We start from the raw sequence: 24212 nt of genomic DNA, 5'->3' as shown, positions 1-24212 counted from the left end.
TTCGGACACAGGTGGAACAGCGGGACAGAAATCGGGATGTTGGGGAGGGGTGCGCCCTCTATGGGTGACGCCCTGTTCGACCGCACTGGTCAAACACGCCTAGAGACGGCACTTTATATGGTACCTCCAGAATTGTGTCAAGGTCACAGAAAGTTGAAACAACAAAAGCAACTGCAGAATCTGAGGGTTTGAAGTATATTTCACTCAGAACAGTTACAAGTAAGAATGTAACATGTAATAGTGATATGTGCTTTTTTTTTACTATTAAATGTTGCATTCTTACTTGTAACTGTTCTGAGTGAGATTTACTTCTGCGGTTGCTTTTGTTGTTTCAATTATCTGTGTTGTAGTGATAGTAACTCTCTCATTCAGCTGCATTGAATCTGAAAGGGTCAATTTACCTCCTCAACACCTGGGCCTTTTATCCTGTTTTATAAGGTCGCAGAATGTGTCAGATCACAGAATGTTTGTGCATACCTCTATAGAGCAGTGATTCCCAACCTCGGTCCTCAAGGCACACCAACAGTCCTGGTTTTAGTGATATCCATGCTTGAGCACACATGATTAAATCAAAGTAACTGAGGTACTAATTAAGTCACCTGTGCTCAGTATGGCTATCCTTATAACCTGGACTGTTAGTGTGCCTTGAGGACCGTGGTTGGGAACCCCTTCTCTAGAGGAATGAGCACAAATCTGCGATGAAGGATTTTGCAATCTGGAATACTATCTGTACCTAACTGAAACAGTATATTGTCAGATTTTGAATTATAGTGGCTATCTTGCTTGCTCTTGGATGAAATGTCTACCCAAACCTCCAGTGACAACCCGCAGTGTCTGAGATTTGTGGCTGCCTGACAAGGTGGAACCGGCTGCCCTCATTTCCTATGTGATGGGGCTGCCTAACACCTGATACCCACTGCAGACAATTTATTACTGCTTGGTCACACCAACCTTGCATTTCTCCCCCCAGCCTAGAGATACAGTCACAGGCTACCCCACAATGTGTCAAAGGAAAAATCCTGTCTGCAGTAAGAAATCCACCGGAAGAGATCTCGTACCTGGCAGATAAGATAATTATCTCCCAAAACTTGGTCCCAACAAACCTTAAGCAAAATAAAAAATCACACTGATTAATGTGATGAAGGTTCTGTGGAACCACCAAAGTTGGAGGCTCCCACATTAACTCATATGACCAAATGGAATAGCTTGCAATTTGTGAGAGCTGGTGGGATTCCGGCGACTCATCCATTTTAAAAGCGGCAATTAGTGTAAAGGTGAAATCAGGTTAGTTTTGCCTTTAAACTACTTTCCGCTATAAATCTAGCGGGGGCAATTACATTTTGCCCATAGTCTCCCATGAGTACTGCATAAAGAGATTATTAAAACATATATTGTTCCTAATTAGAGACCGGACCCCGGACTATAACTAGATAAAGGTCGTTTTGGTCTAACTAAAGATGCCATTAGTTAATTTTAGAGACACTTTGTGGCATGGTCCATATCTGGTTCAAAAGGCAGGATTTGTCAGGACTAGCCCTGGCGACAGCAAAGCAAGACATTAAGATGAAAGGTTCTATATTGATGAGCATAATAACTGATTATATATAGTATACACCAAATCAATTCACACTCATCACCCTCACCTGCAAATTTATCAGCCTCCCCCACCGTTCCTCTACATCTCCAACCTCATCACACTCTACTGTCCCTACGGCCTCCTCTGCTCTACCACTGACTGGTGACTCATGTCCCTTATGATAACCACATCACACTCCTGCCTTCAATACTTCTCCATTGCTACACCACAGCCCCACGGCCAATCAGAGTCTCCACCAACCTCCAACGTTCCAAATGCTCCTTCAAAGCCCAGAGGTTCATCAGTCTTCCACGTAACTCCACTCCAACAGGCCCAGTCTCTCTATAGCCACATTCTTACCTTCTCTTCTATTAACCTTTCCCCTCCTGATTATACTGTAAGCTATGAGCAACTGGGCCCTCCGGCCTTTTTGTCTGCTCCAATCTAGTCCACCTCTGCGCCCTCATCACCTGCCTCCAGCATGTTACTTATAAGACTTATTATGTACTTTGCCTATTACGTCTTGTATGTGCACTGCTTTGTCTGTTGATCCTGAACGTATTAGCCATACGCTCTGCTTCCCCCCTGTAAGGCGCTGTGGGCTTTTGTGGAGCCTTTTAAATATAGAATGTTAATAATTTTGAAAGCCTAGAATTGATCTCTCTAATTTCCATATCAGAGATAGTGATGATCCCCAAACCTAGCAGAGACCCCAATTCATGTGGTAGCTACTGTACAGACCAATGTTGAATTTGTCCCTGGACACCAGGCAATGGACAATATAATATAATTAAAACCACTTTAAGCACAATCTAGACTTTATTGCAATCCAGTGTTATCTTATGCCTTAGAAACACATACACAACCCCTAAGACCTCTAGAGGTAAGCAGCTGGTCTTTCTATCATCTACTTCAGACTCATGGAAAAGAGAGAGACCTCACGTGGAAGTGTAGAAGCTCCCACCCTCCAATAATAATGCTTAAACTTTCCACAATACCTCAAGCCAAAACTAAGGGCTCCATTCAATAAGGAGTGATGCCCACAATGATGTGAACATAACCCACACTTAGGAGTATATTAACTACAGCGTGGGTTTTTAGAATTGTAGTGATGTTGTCCATAGCAACCAATCAGATTCTAGCTATGATCTTCTAGATTAGGTGCTTGACAAATGTTAAGTAGAATCTGATTGGTTGCTATTATTATTATCCTTTAGTTATATGGCGCCACAAGGGTTCTGCAGCACCTTGCACAGTGCATAAATGAGCACACAAGAAAAACAGTAATAGTAATACAAAACAATGCAGGACAAGGACGTGGTTTATAAACATTGCTGCATAGCACAAGCAGCAGGGCATTAGCAACCAAGTGTTAGGTGCCACTTGGGAGCTAGGAGTAAATTATAGTATAAGTAAGGGGAGGCAAAGCACATGAGGGGCGAGGGCCCTGCTCGTGAGAGCTTACATTCTAAAGAAGTTGTGGACAACTTGTCCACTTCTAAAAACTCGCATTAAGGGCAGGGTTGCCAACATTTGGCTCCCTCCTTACGGGAGGGAGCTGTCAGGCAACCACACAGGGGGCGTGTCGCTGCAAAAAGGGGGCGTGACCTGGAGCATGACGCGTCAGGGGCAGGACATAGGACGTGACAGCGCAATCGCATCATCGTGGCCCCGCCCCCTCTTCACAATGCCGAGATTAATTGCATTGTAAAACAGGGGGCTGGCCTACGATGACGCAATTCAGCGCAAATCGCGTCACGCCCCCTCCACTGCCGGGGTTTATGCAGCCGGCTCGCTGGGGCCGGGAGGCTTGCCTAATTTTCCGGGGGGCCGGGAGCGGTACCCGATTTTCGGGGGGCTCCCGACCGAATCGGGAGGGTGGGCAAGTATGACTAAGGGGTAAATATACCCCTTACAGTATATTCTAAATCATATCTTTTAATATGCACCCCTATGGGGCTGCAAACTAAAATGCGTGCTATAGGGGCGATTTGGGGCAAAAATGACATAATTTAGGGTGATGTTGCCAGGGTTCCAATGCATTGCATTTACTACACCCATTCACCCGTTGTTGAATTGACTCCTAAAAATTTTGTACCGCCACACTGCTCCCAATTCCTTGGGCTCCAGATCAAAGAAACAAGGTAAGAGAAGTGGCAAAGGGATGGGACACCAGTCCATGCCCAATAGTATACTTTGTGTTTTACCATTTAAACAATATTTGTGAACATTCTGGTTTCTATCTGCTCTGGCTGAATTCTTACAGAGCTGTGGAATGCCCAGAGTCCAACATCATTTAATTTAAAATCAGATTCTAAAACCAGGGGGTTCCGATCAAAAAAGGTCATATAAGAGCGAATTCTACTGCTATTAATATCCAGCAAACACTTAATGCAAGCAGCTTACCAGGGACTAAGATCCTGAGACCACCATCACCCACCCAGAGCCATAACAACTGTACATATCTTGACAAGTACACAAGCTTATGAAGCTTAAGCAAATAACATCGATTCTCAGGAGCTGTAAGCACCCTCTTGTGCACAGTACAGAAACAAAATCTAAATTTAATTAGTAAACACAACACCCAGGCAACAATAGGGTTAATTTAATTTCAGCCTGCAATATCGTAATGCACCACATGAGGGCAGCAGCACTCCAGTTTTTAAGTATTGTTACACACAACACCGAATACTACAGCTGCTAATTCCTTTACAAGTGCTCCCTTTCACTAGACTAGAGGCTCCTTGTTCTCCCCATGGACAGGAATATATTTTTGGTTAACCAACAGAGGAACACAAGAGATTGATATTTGCCTCACTATAAAGAAAGACAAGAAGAAAATATATCCCTCACCCGCACGAGTAATTCTTACAAGCAGACACTACAAACTATGATCTTGCTCCAGAACTATGCTCTCCAGTATGGGGGTAAATGTAGTCCAATTATTTTGCACAGATATGGACTCGCATCATATCGCAGCGAGTATAATGCATGTTTGTTCTGAATTTAATAGCCTGCGAGTTGGAAGGTGCGAGTTGATCTGAAATGCCAGTCCCTGCAAGGTTTATGCTATTGTTATGCGGGAAAACTCGGAAATTGTAATGCAAGTTTCATTTACAAGATGCAAGTTTGCCAATGTAACCATTGACAGTAGCGTGTTTAGCAGAAGCCTGCACAGCTCAGTGAAATCTGTGCAGGCTTCCGTGTGTTAAAATGAGTATTAAAAAAAAATAGCAAAAAGTGAGGTCCCCCCAAAGAACATTCATAGTACCTGGCTCTGTGAGACGGTCCTGGTTGTGAAAATATGGGGGGGGGGGACATACTGTTCCCCTGTATTTTCATCAGGCAGCACCAGGCTCTGCGAGCCAGTCCTGGTTGTGGAAATACGGGGGACAAAATGAGTAGCGGTACACCATATTATCCACAACCAGCACTGGTCTCTAACTAGCGGGGGTTTAATACCACAGCAGGGGGACACAGTTGACGGGGTCCCCTGGCCAAAGCATTCACAACCCCACACTAGTCAACCCAGTTTGGGTATTCCTTGAGAAGTGGGACCCCCCCCCTGAATATACCCCAGACCCAAGATGATAGCCGGGGGCTATTCCCCGCACACCTGGTGCCTTTGGGTGTGAGGTTAATTGTGTAAAGACAGTATAAATGTCAATTATAGTGGGTCTATTGGTCCCAGCAAGCTGGTCTTGACATGTTTGCACTTGAAGATCCGCAAGTGCCTACATTCTGGAACCAATGGGTGTACCTACTCCACTGTGCCGGTTGGTACTCTTCTCCATGTAGGCAACCTGGGACTTGGCAAAACAATAAAAACAATTTAGCCGTGCCCAATGAATGAATGTTGAGTCACAATATTTCTCATATAAATCTATGGATGGACCACTTATTGGCTGCAAGAGCCAAGCCCCAGGCTCGCTCTGCCAATAAGCGCTTCCCACATAGACTTGAATGGTGGGAATGGGCAGGTTACTCTAGATCATTCTCACCATTGAAGTCTATGGGGAAAGCACTTATTGTCTCAAAGCGCCCAGGGCTTGGCCTTCTCAGCCAATGCTTGATGCATGTTTTTTGTGAAAAATTAGCATATTTATAAAAGTCGCACTCTATTACATTTACCCCTAGCAATGTTTCAGCTCTGCTGTTTGGTCTCCTCGACAGCAGCACCTTGTTCCTTTCACGGAGAGAACCATCTACTTTGGGCCGCGACCTTGGTTCTCACTGAGTAAAGTTCATATCCTCTTGCTGGGATTACTGGTGAAATCAGGTATATATATATATACTAGTCCCATCGGGTTGGCACTCCCTCCATTTGGTGAAAAAAGACCATGGTCCAAGCAAAGAAACTTCAATAATATACATCCATTAGCAGCGGCACTCATCGGATTTCCAAAGAATGAATCAGATCACACACAGTGTGTTCAACGTTTCGGGTTTATTCCAACCCTTCCTGACGAAAGGGTGGATTAAGCCCGAAACGTTGAACACACTGTGTGTGATCTGATTCATTCTTTGGAAATCCGATGAGTGCCGCTGCTAATGGATGTGTGTATGTATATATATATATATATATATATATATATCACTGTAACCAGCACTCAAAAGCTGCTGTATACCTCATGTGCTGCTCAGGTGCCTTCCAACACGGGTGACTAAACCCTCCACATAGCACAGACAGAAGGCGGCACTCCAAGACTTTTCAATAGTGCAAAAAAGATGTCAGTTTAATATATCGATGATTCGGGGACTGCTACCCCGTCATCAGGACAGACACACATATATATATATATATATATATATATATATATATATATACACATACATCCAAAATATCCGGCGCTAGGAGATGTTTTAAATGCACATAAATCTTGTATTGGAGCACGTCAACGTTTCGGAGCTGCCGCTCTGTCATCAGCACCATACAAGTGATACACAAACAATAGACAAAACACTTACCCCCATAAGTACCCCCAGACGGCACCTCCTGACCACGCTGTTGTTCCGGTCACCAGCTTCTGGGAGAACTTCCGACGAGCAGAACATCCACAAACCCCATCGGCTGTAACCAGGGGAACCAAACGATGTGTATCATGGATTAGTTTGGGTTGTATTTGTCATTTATCTGTATGGCTAATGTACAATCATTTGTTTATGTTGAGGTCATGTTTCTGCCCGCTTCAGGTGCACGGGATCTGCCAACAGATGAACTGGTGGAGGACCCGGTAACTATGTGTGCGGCCCAGGGTGGAACGCAAGCAGTTATTTTGGACTTGTATCTATGATTCTTCATGGCACAGGAGCAAGTTGTGTGTTATTAGCGATGAGTGCCAGCAGACTTGTGGACTATATATATATATATATATATATATATATATATATTATAAGGGCACAGTCGAACCCTTATATTAAGGCTGAATTGAAAAAAAATGGAAATCTCCATAGAGAAATCCGCAGGGGGGGCAGGGTGTTTAAGGGGCTACACCTCAAAAGCTATAGGAGGTACCAAGCTGTAATTTGACATGGGCAGGTAGAACTGTCGCTCAGTGCTGCATGTCAAATTTCAGGGCAAAAACATAAAACATAAAAAATGGGGATTTGGGAGTAATCTAAATTTCTGTCAGTTTTATTTGACATTCTCAGTTAGGACCACTTTTCTGCTGTTCTCTATAGGGGATTTTTGGGAAGGCATAACTCAGGGTAGGGGGCGAATTTAGACTTGGGGTTTGTTATATAAGGTAGATATTATTCTAGAATAGGGCCTTTTGGGGTAATTGAGGTAATTGAGAAAGTTACAGTTTTTAAACTATTACCTCACGAATCCACCATTATACAGATAGGAAGTTTCAATTTGTTGCGCAGCCTCAGTAGGAGCCTCCAGCAGGTGTACTCACTGTGGCTTCACTTGGGTGCACCAAGATGGCTGTTCTCTGAGGATGGTATCGGCGATGAGCTTGGGGGAATTGGGGTGGGGGGTAGCGGGCATTAGCTGCGTTCGGGACCCAGGGAAGATAGCGGGCATTAGCGGCGGCAGTGCAGGCGGCGGTGGTGCAGGCGTTAGGGGGATGTAACAGCACACACATGCAGGCTCAAATCTGGAAGATCCGTGATACCTGCATCTGTGTTTAAACAAACACAGAAGCAAAGATGGGATCAGTGAGACCGGTCTGTGCTTCTGTGTTTAATTTAAAAAAAAAAAATGGTGTAAAAACATAAATGGCGTGGCTCCCCCCAAAAAAACAACAACCAGTACCGGGATTTGGAGACCCAGTACTGGTTGTGCTAAATACAGGGGACAAATGATGTAGAGGTCCTCGGTATGAAGCACAACAACCACCAGGCATTTCAGAACCAGTCCTGGGTGCCAAAATACGGGGGGACAAATGACATAGAGATTCCCTATATTCAGCGCAACCAGCACTGGGCTCTGAGCCGGTTCTGGAAATACAGGGGTAAAAAATGTGTATTGTCCCCCTGTATTTACCAGAACCAGCCCCGGACCCTTTCTAGTGGGGGGGGTGATGCCACAGCCAGTGGAGGCCTTTCACCAGGCCCCCCAGCCGAAGCATCACCCCTAACCACTAGTCAGCCCAGGCCGGGGATCCCTGGGGAGCGGGGGACCCCCCCAATAAAGGGGTCCCCCTCTCCAGGGCACCCCAGGCCAGGCTGATATCCTGGGGCTATCAAGTGAAGCCACAGTGAGTACACCTGAGTCTGCGCAACAAGTTGAAACTTCCTATCTCTATAATGGCGGATTCGTGAGGTAATAGTTTAAAAGCTGTAACTTTTTCAATTACCTTAATCCCAACAGCACATACCATGGAACAATAGCTACGTAATGAAACAAAACCCAAGTCTTAATTTGCCCCTAATTGACAATGTCAGAAAAAACTAACAGTTGGAACTTTGATTACTCCCAAATCCTAATTTTTTTATGTTTTTGCCCTGGAATTTGGCATGCAGCTCCGAACCTTTAATAGCTTTCGAGGTGTAGCCCCTTAAACACCTTGCCCCTCTTGGGAGTTCTCTATGAGAATTAAATTTTTTTCTAGGGGACCCCTATGTCGTTTGTCCCCTGTATTTAGCACAACCAACACTGGGGCTCCAAAGCCCGATGCTGGTTGTGCTGTGGGGGCGCATCATTTTTTTTAATTTTTAAGATTACACATTAATTTTTTAACAGATGCATGGATGGATCTCTCTCATACATCTGTGTCTTATTGATTAGAATTTCTCAGGCACATGCCCAGCTCCAGTGAGTCCCTCTGTGGCCCACTGATATTTCTGTGCACTGCCCTGCTGCTGCCACTGCTCCGCAGCCCCGCTGTCGCTACCCCGCATGCCTACAGCCCGCCCCTGCAGCCGACTCTCACTCTGCACCTCCTAAACCTCCTCCTGTGTGCCGGCATCTCTTCCACCTGCGCTAGTGTACAATTTTGTTGCCCTTCTTCCCTGCAGGTTGGCCGGTTTGCTCCTCCAAGCCCTTATAGTTAATACATTTTAAAAAAGCAATTAAATTCCATTGACAAAAAACCTTACGGTTTCACATGTCCCATTAAGGCTTCTTAGACATGAGCTGAATTTCCACAAAACCTACTGAATTTCTGCCAGTCAAACTCAAAAAAGCAATGAAATTATGATCATTAATTCTGACGCCTTAATGGACGTGTTCTTTGCGCAATACAGATATGGTATGCCATCACACCCTGTGGTTAACTGCAGATTCAGCATTCTCACAGAGTGAGTTTGCTGTCACTCACAAAATGGTGGAGCTGCTAATTCACAGAATTGTGTGCTCATTGGAATACACACATGCAGTCTATGCAACTGAGGTCAAAGCAGTTATGTGGCTCCCACATCCCACTCAGTGCCCACAATCTTCCCATTTAATCACCAAAACAATCTCACTGGCTTCCAACGTCCTTCTCACTCCATACATTTATCTCATTTAGAATACACCTTCAGCTCCCTTATTTTTAAAACTATCATACTCAGTTTATGCATGTACACTTTCTTCCCCTATATACCTCCATGCTGCTATATATTCCCCAATCCCTACTGCTGTGTGGTCTCCCAACTGTGATAGTCTGTGTTCCCTCATCCGCACCAATCTGTTTTTCCCCAGCTGCACCACCCTGCATCCGTGCCTTCCCCACAGCCACACAGCTGTCTTCCTCTCAACTGTGACACTCTTTCTTCCTCCATCTGCACCACTCTGTCCTCCCCAACCATGCAACTCTGTCTCCCCCCCTTCACCTGCACCACTCTGTCTTCCTCCCCATCCACACAAATCTGTCTTCCCTAATCCCTACTGCTGTGTGGTCTCCCAACTGTGCTAGTCTGTGTTTCCTCATCCGCACCAATCTGTCTTTCCCCATCCGCACCGCCCTGCATTTGTGCCACTGTTTATGTCTGCACCACTGCCTTCCCCAAGCCACACTGCTATATTCCTGTCCTATGTGGTACTCTTTCTTCCTCCATCTGCACCACTCTTTTCCCCCCAACCATGCAACTCGGTCTACTCCCCCCACCACTCTTCCTCCCCATCCACACCAATCTGTCTTCCCCAATCCCTACTGATGTGTGTTATCCCATTTGTGTTAGTCTGTATTCCCTTATCCGCACCAATATGTCTTTACCCATCTGCACTGCTCTGTCTTCCCATGTTCATGCCACTCTCTACCCCATCCACGTCGCTGTTCCCCCAATCCGTGACACTTTGTTTCCCCCCATCCGCATCACTTTGTTCCTCCACCCTATCCACACCAGTTTTTCACCCATTTGCATCACTTTGGCTACCCCCCCTCTGTACTGTTTAATCTTCCCTCCTCTACACGCCTTTCTGTCTCATCCATCCACGCCGCTGTCTCCTCCCCCCATCCACACCTCTTATCCCATTTGCATAGCTCAATCTTCTGCTCAGACCTCAGTTGCATAGACTACATGTCTGTATTCCAATGAGCACACAATTCTGTGAGCAGCTCCACCATTTTGTGAGTGACAGCAATCTCACTCTGTGCTGAATCTGCAGTTAACCACAGGGTGTGATGGCATACCATATCTGTATTGCGCAAGGAACACGTCCATTATAGCATCAGCCTTAATGATCGTAATTTCACTGCTTTTTTTTTAGTTTGAGTGGCAGAAATTCAGTAGGTTTTGTGAAAATTCAGATCATGTCTAATAAGCCTTAACGGGACATGTGAACCGTAAGGTTTTTTGTCTATGGAATATAGATATATATATATATATATATATATATTATATATTAGACTTGTTGTAGCCCGGCACTCTCCTTTAGTAGTGAATTTATCTTACTCCGGTGGCCACCTAAGGTTTAGCAGCCCAAAACATAGTCCATACAACAAGGCAGCACTCTGGAGATTTTCAAAAGGAATTATTTACATATCTTGAAAATCTCCAGAGTGCTGCCTTTTTGTATGGACTAATATATATTTTATATATATATATATATATATATATATATATATACACGGGCTGGAAGTGACTCAATAAGGTACTGGTATGTTGGCACAAGTATCTGGAGCCATGCTGACTACAGTACATCCCACAGCTGCTGGAGGGTGCGTGGTGGAGTATCCATAGAGCGAACACAACGATCAAGATGGTCCCACAGATGCTCAATTGGGTTTAAGTCCGGGGAATTAGGGGGACAGGGAAGTACTTGGAAGTCTTGTACGTGCTCGTTCAACCTCTGTCAGGCATATCTATTCGTGTGACATGTCGCATTATCTTGCTGGAAGATCCCATCCACCTCAGAAAAGACAATCAGCATGTATGGGTGTACGTGATCTGCAAGGATGGATTCATAACCAAATCGGTTGAGGGTGCTTTCCACATGGATGAGTGGGCCCAGAGAATGCCATGAAAACATTCACCAGACCATAACACTGCCACCACTAGCTTGTGTTCTTCCAGCAATGGTTGCAGGGTGTTTGTTCTGCGATATTTCTCACCTGACACGCCAACGTCCACCCGTTCGATGAAGCAGAAAATGTGACTCATCAGAGAAGGCAACCCTTCGCCAATCAGCGGAGGTTCAATTCCGATACAGGCGTGAAAATTGAAGCCTTTTCCGCCGATGCACCTTTGTTAGCATAGATGCAGTGACCATCCGTTGGCTTCGGAGCCCCATATGCAGCAGCGTTCGGTGAACTATGGTTTTAGACACAAGTCTGGTAGCCCCGTTTCGTTTTGACGGAGAGTTGCTCCACTGTAGCATGTAACGTTCGTAGCCGACGTTCACCTCTCACGTCAATGGCACGTGGTGCTCCGCAGTTTCCACATCGGTTATTCGCAATGGTGCCATTTGTCCAGTCACGATACACCTTCACCACAGCAGCACGCAAATAGTTTACAAACTGCGCTGTTTTAGAAATACTGCCACCCTTGGCCCGAAAGCCAATAATCATCCCTTTTTGGAACTAGGAAAAATCCCCCCTTTTACCCACGACAGCAATGAGTGATATGTGTGCAGACGGCTTATCGTGCACCTTATATGCCCGCCAAGCCAGCGCAGGGCAAGTGGCGTACTTAATGGGCTACACACTGTCGAAGTCAAATGTAAGAGGTGGTCATAACAATGTGACTTGACTGGGTGTGTGTATATATATATATATACTGTATATATAAATATATATATATATATTGTGCAGGATGGGCCCTCCTGGACCCAGGGGTCCATGTGCACCACACACCCTGTACCCATTATAGATAATCCCCTGCCTCCATCAATGTATAGTGTAAGGATCACGCTCATCACACTGACACTGGGAAATCCTCCACCAATGTATAGTGTAAGGATCACACTCATCACACTGACACTGGGAAATCCTCCAACAATGTATAGTGTAAGGATCACGCTCATCACACGGACACTGGGAAATACTCCACCAATGTATAGTGTAAGGATCACACTCATCATACTGACACTGGGAAATCCTCCACCAGTGTATAGTGTAAGGATCACGCTCATCACACTGACACTGGGAAATCCTCCACCAGTGTATAGTGTAAGGATCACGCTCATCACACGGACACTGGGAAATCCTCCAACAATGTATAGTGTAAGGATCACGCTCATCACACTGACACTGGGAAATCCTCCACCAATCTATAATGTAATGATCACGCTCATCATACCGACACTGGGAAATCCTCCACCAATGTATAGTGCAAGAAATCACACTCATCACACTGACACTGGGAAATCCTCCACCAATGTATAGTGTAAGGATCACGCTCATCACACTGACACTGGGAAATTCTCCACCAATGTATAGTGTAAGGATCACGCTCATCACACCGACACTGGGAAATCATCCCCCAACGTATAGTGTAGGGATCACGCTCATCACACTGACACTGGGAAATCCTCCACCAATGTATAGTGTAAGGATCACGCTCATCACACGGACACTGGGAAATCCTCCACCAATGTGTAGTGTAAGGATCACGCTCATCACACCGACACTGGGAAATCTTCCCCCAACGTATAGTGTAAGGATCATGCTCATCACACTGACATTGGGAAATCCTCTACCAATGTATAGTGTAAGGATCACGCTCATCACATTGACACTGGGAAATCCTCCATCAATGTATAGTGTAAGGATCACACTCATCACACGAACACTGGGAAATCCGCCAACAATTTATAGTGTAAGGATCACGCTCATCACACTGACACTGGGAAATCCTCCACCAATGTATAGTGTAAGGATCACGCTCATCACACTGACACTGGGAAATCCTCCACCAATGTATAGTGTAAGGATCACACTCATCACACGGATCCTGGGAAATCCTCCACCAATGTATAGTGTAAGGATCACACTCATCACACCGACACTGGGAAATCCTCCACCAATGTATAGTGTAAGGATCACATCCCTCACACGGATCCTGGGAAATCCTCCACCAATGTATAGTGTAAGAAATCACACTCATCACACTGACACTGGGAAATAAAATAAGTAATTACGCAAACACTCATATATTGGCCCTTAGCAACGTGACAGATGAGCTTTGACTTACTTGTATAAGATGTACGGCTAATGTTACAGTATTTTTCCATATTTCAGGACTTCATTCCTAATACTGCTCAATTACAAAACTGTACATTTTACCGACAAACACATTAAATGTTTTCAAATTTAATTCGAACCCAAATTATGTATTCATTGAAAAATTTAATAAACCAGCTTAAAAAAAACATGCTATAAGAGAGATATAGCAAATTGGTTAGTACATGGTTGTCAAACATCAATCATTTCATATCTCTGTGAACAAATTCATGATTAACAAGAGATATCTTGTGTTTAAATTGTTTTCCGCATTGACTACATCCAAACGGCTTCTCCCCGGTGTGAGTTCTTAGATGTCGGAATAAATACTCTTTCACAGCAAAACGTTTATCACACTCAGAACACACAAACGGCCTCTCTCCTGTGTGGGTTCTCTGATGTACGCCAAGATGACTATTGCACAGAAAACGTTTCCCACACTCCGGGCAAACAAACGGCTTCTCTCCAGTGTGGCTTCTTTGATGTAAGACAAGCTGGGCGTTATCGGGCCAACATTTCCCGCACTCAGAGCATTCATATAATGTCTTTCCGGTGTGAGTTCTCTCATGGATGAGAAGTTGAGAACTGGTGGGAAAAGTTATCCCACACATGGAGCACTCAAGTGGGTTCTGTCCTATGTGAGTTCTTTGGTGGAGGACAAGTTGGACTTTCCTCAAAAAATATTGTCCGCACTCGGAACATTGTGGGATCTTCTTTTTAGAGTGAGCCCTCTGATATTTAGTGAGATTAGAGATGTCACCAAAAGTGGAGGGTGTAGGATTTTGATAAATTATTTCAATTTCGTTCAAAGTGTTGTCAAAGTTCTTTTCTACTGTTTCACCTGTAATAATATGGTCGGTAACTGAATTAATACTAGCGTCAATAATGTTGCAATTTTCAGATATCTCCTCAATATGAGTAGATGTATACTGTGTATGATATGTGGGTGTATATATGTCACTATCTGTGAGGTTTCCTCCATCACATGAGACTGATTCCTCCTTACTATGAGTAGATGTATACTGTGTATGATATGTGGGTGTATAAATGTCAGTGTCTGTCAGGTTTCCTCCATCACATGAGACTGATTCCTCCTTAATATGAGTAGATGTATACTGTGTATGATCTGTGGGTGTATATATGTCAGTGTGTGTGAGGTTTCCTCCATCACATGAGACTGATTCCTCCTTAATATGAGTAGATGTATACTGTGTCTGATATGTGGGTGTATACATGTCAGTGTGTGTGAGGTCTCCTCCATCACATGAGACTGATTCCTCCTTAGTATGAGTAGATGTATACTGTGTATGATCTGTGGATGTATACATGTCAGTGTGTGTGAGGTTTCCTCCATCACATGAGACTGATTCCTCCTTAATATGAGTAGATGTATACTGTGTCTGATATGTGGGTGTATACATGTCAGTGTGTGTGAGGTCTCCTCCATCACATGAGACTGATTCCTCCTTAGTACGAGTAGATGTATACTGTGTATGATCTGTGGGTGTATACATGTCAGTGTCTGTGAAGGTTCCTCCATCACATGAGACTGATTCCTCCTTAATTTGAGTAGATGTATACGGTGTATGATCTGTGGGTGTATACATGTCAGTGTCTGTGAGGTTTCCTCCATCACATGAGACAGGTGCCGTTGTCTCAGTCTTTGTACTTAGATCCATGTCTACACAACCAGAAATCCCGATGTGTGAATTGTGTCTATGCTGAGAGCCACCTGTTAAAAACAAAACACGTTTGTTAGAATCTGCAGTGATATAATGTAAGTTGTCAAATATTAAAAGTCTCTTAAAAAACACACTCGGCGCCTCATTTCTTGGCAGCACAGTCTACGTCTTACTACAGAGAAGTAAATATACGACAAACGTGTCAGAGGCCATGCGGAACAACGTCTTGAAACACAATTAAAAAAGGATCTAAACAGACACATAGGGTCTGACTCAATAGTTTTTTTAAGGCGTCCTAATTAATAGGCACCCAATGTTGTAATTCAAATAATAGGACGCCCATTAATTATCGCGCTTGTCGTGCTTAATGCGACCAGGTTTAGCCACGTAAAGCAAAGTCCTGGTTAGGAAGCCCAAACAGCAGTTTGGGTGGCCAAAACTATGACATTGCACATTTCTGCTCGCCTCCTCAGAGAAATGCCAGCCTCGGCGGCTATCGCGCCCAAACGGAGCAACAATGGAATTGCTCAATCGGGCGCTCGGCACTGAAACCTGCTGAGGCTAACAACTGAATTGTCCCGGTAGAGCCTGATTCTGATTTAGACACAAGTATGAAAGTGGACGCACCTCCAAGATACTATTGATCATATCTGTCCTCTCTTACTTTTGACAATGGACCATTGGTAGTAACGGCTGGAATAATTATCTCCTAAGCAAGTCTACTTGGACAGATTAGACCCAAATCACACTGTGATACATAGTTTTACCACACGCGTTTTAGGGGTCTCCCTGATCTTCATGAATGGTTATTCTACTTCATTACATCTCTTGCCAGAAAACCCAACGTTACCCATGCCGTTATTGCTGATGGTTTAATTCCAAATATTATGGACTTAAATATCCCCTTATACAAATCTTTGCAAAGACAAAATGTTATTGCTGCCGAGTAACACTGAACACTTTTGGTACGTTTCCAAACTCCTCTCTGTCAAACTGCCGAATGAATGAAAATGGGTGCGGTGCGTCTATTCGACATTCGGAAGGTTGACATTCAAAATAAAAGTTCTGATTGTCGACAGTTAGAATCTTGACTTTGGTTTCGACAACCGATATGTCGACATACAATTAGGTCGACATGGTTAAAATGATGTTACGTTCAGAATGTCTCTTTGCTTATTTTAGCCACAAACTAACAATCAACTAAAATCCATGTAAAAATTTGCGAGTAGATCTCATCTAAACTGAAATCTGAAAGGTGTGTACCCAGCTTTGCTCACTGCTGTGAGGATGCAGTGATTCTCCGTCATCACATCCTCGTACTGACCCTTCTATAGTCTTCTGCATGGAGAGATAGACAGTGACGTCCTCACACCTTATAGGAACCTGACACACACAATGATAGTCATCACCCAGACACATCCCCTGATGTTACTGTATAACGTCCCATTCCCAGCGGTCACCTCTCCAGTCATCATCCAGACACATCCCCTGGTGTTACTGTATAACGTCCCATTCCCAGCGGTCACCTTTCCAGTCATCACCCAGACACATCCCCTGGTGTTACTGTATAACGTCCCATTCCCAGCGGTCACCTCTCCAGTCATCACCCAGACACAGCCCCTGGTGTTACTGTATAACGTCCCATTCCCAGCGGTCACCTCTCCAGTCATCACCCAGACACAGCCCCTGGTGTTACTGTATAACGTCCCATTCCCAGCGGTCACCTCTCCAGTCATCACCCAGACACAGCCCCTGGTGTTACTGTATAACGTCCCATTCCCAGCGGTCACCTCTCCAGTCATCACCCAGACACAGCCCCTGGTGTTACTGTATAACGTCCCATTCCCAGCGGTCACTTCTCCAGTCATCACCCAGACACAGCCCCTGGTGTTACTGTATAACGTCCCATTCCCAGCGGTCACCTCTCCAGTCATCACCCAGACACAGCCCCTGGTGTTACTGTATAACGTCCCATTCCCAGCAGTCACCTCTCCAGTCATCACCCAGACACATCCCCTGGTGTTGCTGTATAATGTCCCATTCCCAGCGTTCACCTCTCCAGTCATCACCCAGACACATCCCCTGGTGTTACTGTATAACGTCCCATTCCCAGCGGTCACCTCTCCAGTCATCACCCAGACACAGCCCCTGGTGTTACTGTATAACGTCCCATTCCCAGCGGTCACCTCTCCAGTCATCACCCAGACACAGCCCCTGGTGTTACTGTATAACGTCCCATTCCCAGCGGTCACCTCTCCAGTCATCACCCAGACACAGCCCCTGGTGTTACTGTATAACGTCCCATTCCCAGCAATCACCTCTCCAGTCATCACCCAGACACAGACCTTGGTGTTACTGTATAATGTCCCATTCCCAGCGGTCACCTCTCCAGTCATCACCCAGACACATCCCCTGGTGTTACTGTATAATGTCCCATTCCCAGCAGTCACCTCTCCAGTCATCACCCAGACACATCCCCTGGTGTTACTGTATAATGTCCCATTCCCAGCAGTCACCTCCCCAGTCATCACCCAGACACATCCCCTGGTGTTACTGTATAATGTCCCATTCCCAGCAGTCACCTCTCCAGTCAGCAGCTAAAATGATCTTGTAGGTCTCCACTACAAACAAGAGACGAAGCCGCCAGAATGGGTTCTGTCTATTACTGATTTAGAGATGGACGCTAATGCGATCGCAGCTGTGAATTCGCACGGACCGCAGATGGGAAATAAGCGAATGGTTCCAAAGCTTACCCGAGAATAGGGACTCCCACCGATGCCTTCTCATTTGCGTCCAACATCGCGTACCAGCGTAAATATCGGTAAAATCGACGCACATCAACCAGCTATGCAGCCCATCTGACCTGTCTCAAAAACACCGACTCTCCTTACACCCAGAGGGCTCTCATGCTGTGTACCTGATCACGATGCTAATTTATGCACGCCCATGTAACAGTGTATACATGGTAAGACACACCCACGTTTTTCTAACCACCCCCCCCCGTTACCTCCCCTAAACGCTGACAACCTGTCACTCACTTTGTGAATGGGTTCTCTGTGCGTATATAATCACAAAAAAATCACTACGCCTGAGCAGTGCGGTTTATATGCATTTCGCAATGGCAAAACAATCGTTTGATCTGCGTAAAAAACGCCATTGCGTCCATCTCTAAATTAGACCTTACCTCTCACTAGCTGCTTTCTGGGCTGTGAGCAGAAATCAGCTATTATAATGGGCAGCTCGTGTATACCCACAGACTGGCGACAGGGTGCGGAGTAGGCATCCTACTCTCCCCTCCTTCCCTGAAATCTCTCTCTCCTTCTCTATTATAGCTCATACTAGCTCTCTCTTCTCATCTGTCCGCCAAAACATCTGACATCCCACTTCCCCAACAACTTTGCCACCCTGCTCTCACATCCAGTGACCTTCCCAAACCCACACTTGGCGGTACCAACAGCTGTATTAATGAGCACTGAGTCCCTGCCACCAAATACACAGCGTTTCCTTACCTCTTTCATTAGCGCTGCCCCCCTGAACCGCTGCAATCAGGCTTCCACCACCTCCATTGGACAAAAATTGCCCTTCTCTAAAGGCATCACCAATCTGCTCATAGCCAAGGTGACGGGTCACAACTACATTCTAATCCGCCGGGATCTTTCAACCACAGTTCTTCTGCACAGATAATAGTGATAAATATATATATTATATTATATTATGTTACAGTGATGTGTGTGATATTACAGTATATGATTAATACTGGTGGAATAATAATAGTTTATAAGGTAATACAGATCAATTATTACATTGTGTAAATATAAATAACTGTATATTAAATTTATATTGGTGTTATATTATAATACAGATTAGTTATTACATTGCTGTCTGCATATATATTACAGTATGTGATGTACAGTATATTGGCAATATTACATATAATATAAAACAGATCATTTATTATATTTCTGAGTGCATGTATATATCACAGTATGGAATATATATTAAAAGCTATGTAGTATAATATAAATCAATTATTACATTGCTATGTTTACACACTACAGTTACAGTATATGCTGTATATTAGTGGCATAATATATAGTATAATACAGATCAGTTAGTACACTGCTGTGTGTATATAGTGCGGAAGAAGAAGAAGAAGAAGAAGAAGAAGAAGAAGAAGAAGGAGAAAGGAGAAAGGAGAAAGGAGAAAGGAGAAAGGAGAAAGGAGAAAGGAGAAAGGAGAAAGGAGAAAGGAGAAAGGAGAAAGGAGAAAGGAGAAAGGAGAAAGGAGAAAGGAGAAAGGAGAAAGGAGAAAGGAGAAAGGAGAAAGGAGAAAGGAGAAGGAGAAGAATTATATAACACAGTTGTTGTTTTTACCTCCCCCAGCTCAGCACATTTCCTGCACCATGCCTGAACCGGATCTATAGGAGGAAACATTGAGCATAACACAGGCAGTGTTGCCAAATCTGAAATGGAAAACAATCAACCTAGAAGTAAAAAACAAGCCCACAACAAGCCCAAACCAATCCTAAAAAGCCCAATTTATGGGGGTGTCGCTTTTAAATATTTTAGTATATGCACAGCCTAATATGCCTATATTGCTTTTCTCCCTCTAAACCAGCCTCCATATTTTTACCTCCTCCCTCTTTTCATACCTCATTCCCTTGCCAGACTTCAGCTGGGTACACGCTTGCTGATGTGTGTGTCCAGCGATGCGATGCCCGATCACGCTATATATAGCATCCAATATGTCAGGCACCAGCTCCATCCACTATACCGGCGTCAGCATCTGGGTCCTTCCATCAGCCATACATGCAGGCCAAGGGAACGACCCCGATGGATGACCCGTGGGAGTGCGCAGGGTCATGCATAGTGGGTACACACTGGCTGATTTGGACGATATGTCGGCCCAATTAGCAGGATCAGGCGACATATCGTCTAGTGTGTACCCACCTTTCCTTTACCTGACTCTTCTTCTCCGCATTTCTCTCACCCCTCTTCCTTACCTCCTTCATTCCTGTCACCTGTCTAATTCCATTATCCCCTCTTTTTAACACCCTCAGTAATTTTAACTCACCCAGATGTACCTGCCTCATTTCTAGTTTACCTCTCCTTCATGCCTGCCCCCCCCCCCAACTTCACCCTGTCCACTGACTACTGCCCTCTATTTCCCAGACACAACCTTCCCCCCCCTCCCTCACACACATATTTACTTACTTCCTTCGCCTCGGCAATGCACACAACAAAAACAAGCTAAAAAACTAACTACCTTAAAAAAACAAGCCCAAAAATAAGCAGCTTGCAAAAATGACAAGCCCAATTCCGCTTGTTATAAGCGGACTTGGCAACTATGAACACAGGCAGTAGGGTGATAGGATGACATCTATAGCTCCTCTGTTTTTCATGAGGAGACCAACGGAAAATGGCCGCCACTGCGTGTATTAGTCTCACACGCTTCACTCTACAAGACAATGGTCGTCACTCTCCAGTGTAGCACCCAGGTTCTGCTATGATAATATATAAATTGCTTCTCTTTAGTGTTTAGAATTAGAAAAAAGGTGAGTATGGATTAGGAGTAGTAAGGGTCTAGTCCTGGTATATATAAAACGTATTTCTATTTATTCACTACCTGAAAAAAATAATGAATGTATAATGTGCCTACATGTCCCCTCATCCTCCTGTAGCTTAGCTCTCTCTGGGCCCTATTTATTAAACTCTGCAATTTAATTGCAGATTTCAAGTAAAAACAACGATCATTATCGCATAGTGATAATTTGAATTATCACATTGATGTATGATCGTCTGCATGCTGGGACAGCTTGCCATAAAGCTGTATTTTATTTGGAACAAATACAGTGAGACGATGTCTGCGCTGGCAGCCCCCTGAACTCCCATCTCTCCTGTCACTGCAGCCAGCTGCCTCCTCTCCCTGGTCCCCCTACTGCTGCCCAACTTTGCTGCCCCCATACCACGTTGCTGTGTTCCCCACAGCCGACACTTTCCCCCCGTGCCTTCACCACTGCCCCCTCTCCCTGTGCCGCAGAGGTGTAGCTAGGAGCCATGGTGCCCGGAGCATGGGTATGTTTCAGCGCCCCCATACCTGTACTAAATTGGGGGAGTGGCCAAAATGTGGGCGCATTTGAGCAGAAAGGGAAAATAAAATGCTAAATTTACAACAGAGCCTGTGCTTTTGTATTATTCATAAATACAATACATAAAGGGCCTAACTCATTATGGATCGCAAGTCTCACTGCGAAAATATTCTAATGTCTGCAATCTCTGCCGTCGCAGCGCCCACTTCCCCAAGTCTGCTAAAACATCGGAAACATCAAGTAACATCGGAGCCTCACGCACACTTGTACAAGGTCAGACCTTACTCAGAAATTGCTAATCTTCCTGCACGCAGTGAGAGCCCAAGCTGTGTATGCTAATGGCTAATTTCTGCACGCACCTGTAATGGCGTTCAAACGCACTGGCACGCCTGCATTTTGCCGACCACCCCCAAGCGGTCACTTCCTGTCAATCACTCTGCGATGTGTCTGCGATCGCAGTGATGCCTTGACGCACGCGCACTGCGATGCATGCGCAGTTTGCAATAATCTGCCATCTGCATGCGTAATTGCAGTTGCGATCCGTAATCAGGCCCAAAGACAATGAGGTGTGTGTATTGTGATACTTGGGGTTAATTAGCTTGGTAGACTGGGGTCAGTGGTGCAGAGAGTAGGTGCAGAATTAGAGTCCACATGTAGCATTCCAATTAAATAAACATAAATGGTGCTTTACTTCCATCATGTGAAATCAGGAAACAGAAAAATAATAAACAAACCTAGCCCTTGCTTAGGGTACTAGCTCACTTCTTGAACCCTATCTACAGAAGCAGCTACTCTGCATGAAAGTATCTCACAGTCTCTGAGATTGGTGGTCCTTCCTGCCACATGCAGGACTGGACACTGGCCTCCTGGCCTGGTATAGCTTCCTTAGCTTGTTGGCTGCCGCCTCTCACAGTCTGGCCTGCTTCCTTGCAGGTACCATAGCTCAGTCCCAGAGTTGGATAGCCTTCCCTGTATCTCAAAGGTCTAGGCTCAGGCCTCCCGACCCTCACTGGCTTGCTAGCACAGTGAGCTCTGTCTGACTGGTCTGCCTCAGTCCTCCCTGGTTTGAGTTCACTCGGCAGCCCTTACACCTCTTCCCAGAATCCTTTTCTTCTCTGTGTGGGCGGATCTCTCCTGCCCCACACAGAACCTGCTGCTTACCAGCGCCATCTCTGGTGATACTGCCACAGTGTATATATATATATATATATATATATATTCATTTATTTTTTAACACGCCGGTCGCTATTTATCAATTGCACTTTCAAAGGATGAGATATTATATATATAGATATACACATATATAATTTGAAAGTGCAAAATGTAGTAAATGAACCATAAAGAAATAAAAAAAAGAAATATAAAATATCTACAATTTATTAATAAAAAGATATAAATCGCATATAATGTGTATATATATATATATATATATATATATATATTTATTTAATATATATACAGTATATATATATATATATATATATATACACAGTATATATATATATATATATATATATGTGCATGCTTACAATGCATATATATATATATATATACATAATATACACATACACAAACAACAATTACATCTAGGAGCCAACACCCACCTCTTTTCTTTCTTCTTATGATATTGGGAACCAGCACATCCACGGATCCTCCATTCATGTGCAGTACCTGCCTGGGCCGCGGCTATGGGCTTAAGCTCCGCCCCAGACTTAAGACCCGCCTCTAATTGCCGCCAGGCTTAAGCCCCACCTCCCGACAACGTCAATGTCCGGGAAGGCAGGGAGATGGCTGGGTAAGTGGAGAGGCAGTGACGTGACTAGCTTGCATCACTGCAAGGGGGCGCAGTTTCGCGACGGGCGCGATAGCGTCCAGTTGGCGGTTCCGCAACGCCCTTTCACCTTTTAGGCACCTGGAGCTCACGCTCCGCCAGAACCACCCTCCCTACGCCCCTGCTGTGCCGTCAATGCTTTATCCCTCCCCCCCTACTGCTGCCCTAGCCCCTGGTGTGAATAAAGAAGATAACACCTGCACCGACCTTTCTTACATCTCAACTAATCCTCTGGTGAGAGGAGGTCACCAATCACCGGTCCCGGTGCAGGTGTTTTTTTTTTAAACTATGTTGTGTTTTTTTACAGTGATCAGATAGTGGTCTATTTAGATCACAAAGTTAATCACAGGGGCCGGCTCCCGGCTCTGCTCTGCCTGTCAGGGCGGAGCAGAAGTTGGGGAACCGGGGGGGAAGCCTTAAAAATGCCATCTGAAGATGGTGTTATTATCACCGGGCTTTCCCCGGTATTCTTTTATTTTATTTCAATTTTTTTCCCAGTGATTTCTGCAAGCCTGGCCAAAAGTTAAGTATAGTCAATGGGTGAAGGACGAGGGGTATGGGCCCCTTCTTGCCTCAGCTCACACCCTTCACCCATTGCAGACTCGCCACTAATCTTGCACATTTTTGCATGGGAGAGTGGTGTAAAATGACAAAGTGCAGGGGGTAGGTTTACTAACCAGCGTGTATTCAATGCCACAGCTATTGACGTTTTAAATTCATTGGTCACAGGTGCTAGTAAATCTACCCCCAGGTGTGCAAAGTTAATGGAGACTTATTCAATATATCTAATAACGACAAGAGGTGCCACACAGTGCTAACCCTAAGTCCGCCCGGGAGTCCTGATAGAGCGAAAAGCACCCCGGGCTTGCGGTCAACGAGACCCTACCGCAAGGGTCTCATCGCAAGCCTGATGGTCGCGATGGTCTTGACCATCGCGAC

The 24212-nt window shown here is 44.8% G+C and overlaps 2 protein-coding genes across 2 annotated transcripts in view; one reads left to right on the top strand and one right to left on the bottom strand.

The window, feature by feature from the left end:
* The window catches only part of LOC148508035 (uncharacterized), a 34068-nt gene extending 14297 nt beyond the window's left edge, over nucleotides 1–19771 (bottom strand). Inside the window, exons 1-3 of the mRNA XM_088445064.1 lie at nucleotides 19728–19771; nucleotides 18863–19025; nucleotides 13881–15403 (exon numbers count right to left, since the gene is read on the bottom strand). Of these exons, the coding sequence (XP_088301190.1) occupies nucleotides 13881–15350 (1470 nt within the window). The 5' untranslated portion in view covers nucleotides 15351–15403; nucleotides 18863–19025; nucleotides 19728–19771. The remainder of the gene's footprint in view (nucleotides 1–13880; nucleotides 15404–18862; nucleotides 19026–19727) is intronic.
* Nucleotides 1–24212, top strand: part of LOC148508034 (uncharacterized) — a 72709-nt gene that overhangs the window by 2738 nt on the left and 45759 nt on the right. The gene's annotated exons all lie outside the window — the stretch shown is intronic.

The sequence above is a fragment of the Taudactylus pleione genome, unplaced genomic scaffold, assembly GCF_031769625.1.
Source record: "Taudactylus pleione unplaced genomic scaffold, aTauple2 ptg000377l, whole genome shotgun sequence".
NCBI classification, from domain to species: Eukaryota; Metazoa; Chordata; class Amphibia; order Anura; family Myobatrachidae; genus Taudactylus; species Taudactylus pleione.
Note: the sequence above shows the minus strand (reverse complement) of the source record. Positions and strands in the feature narration are given on the sequence as shown.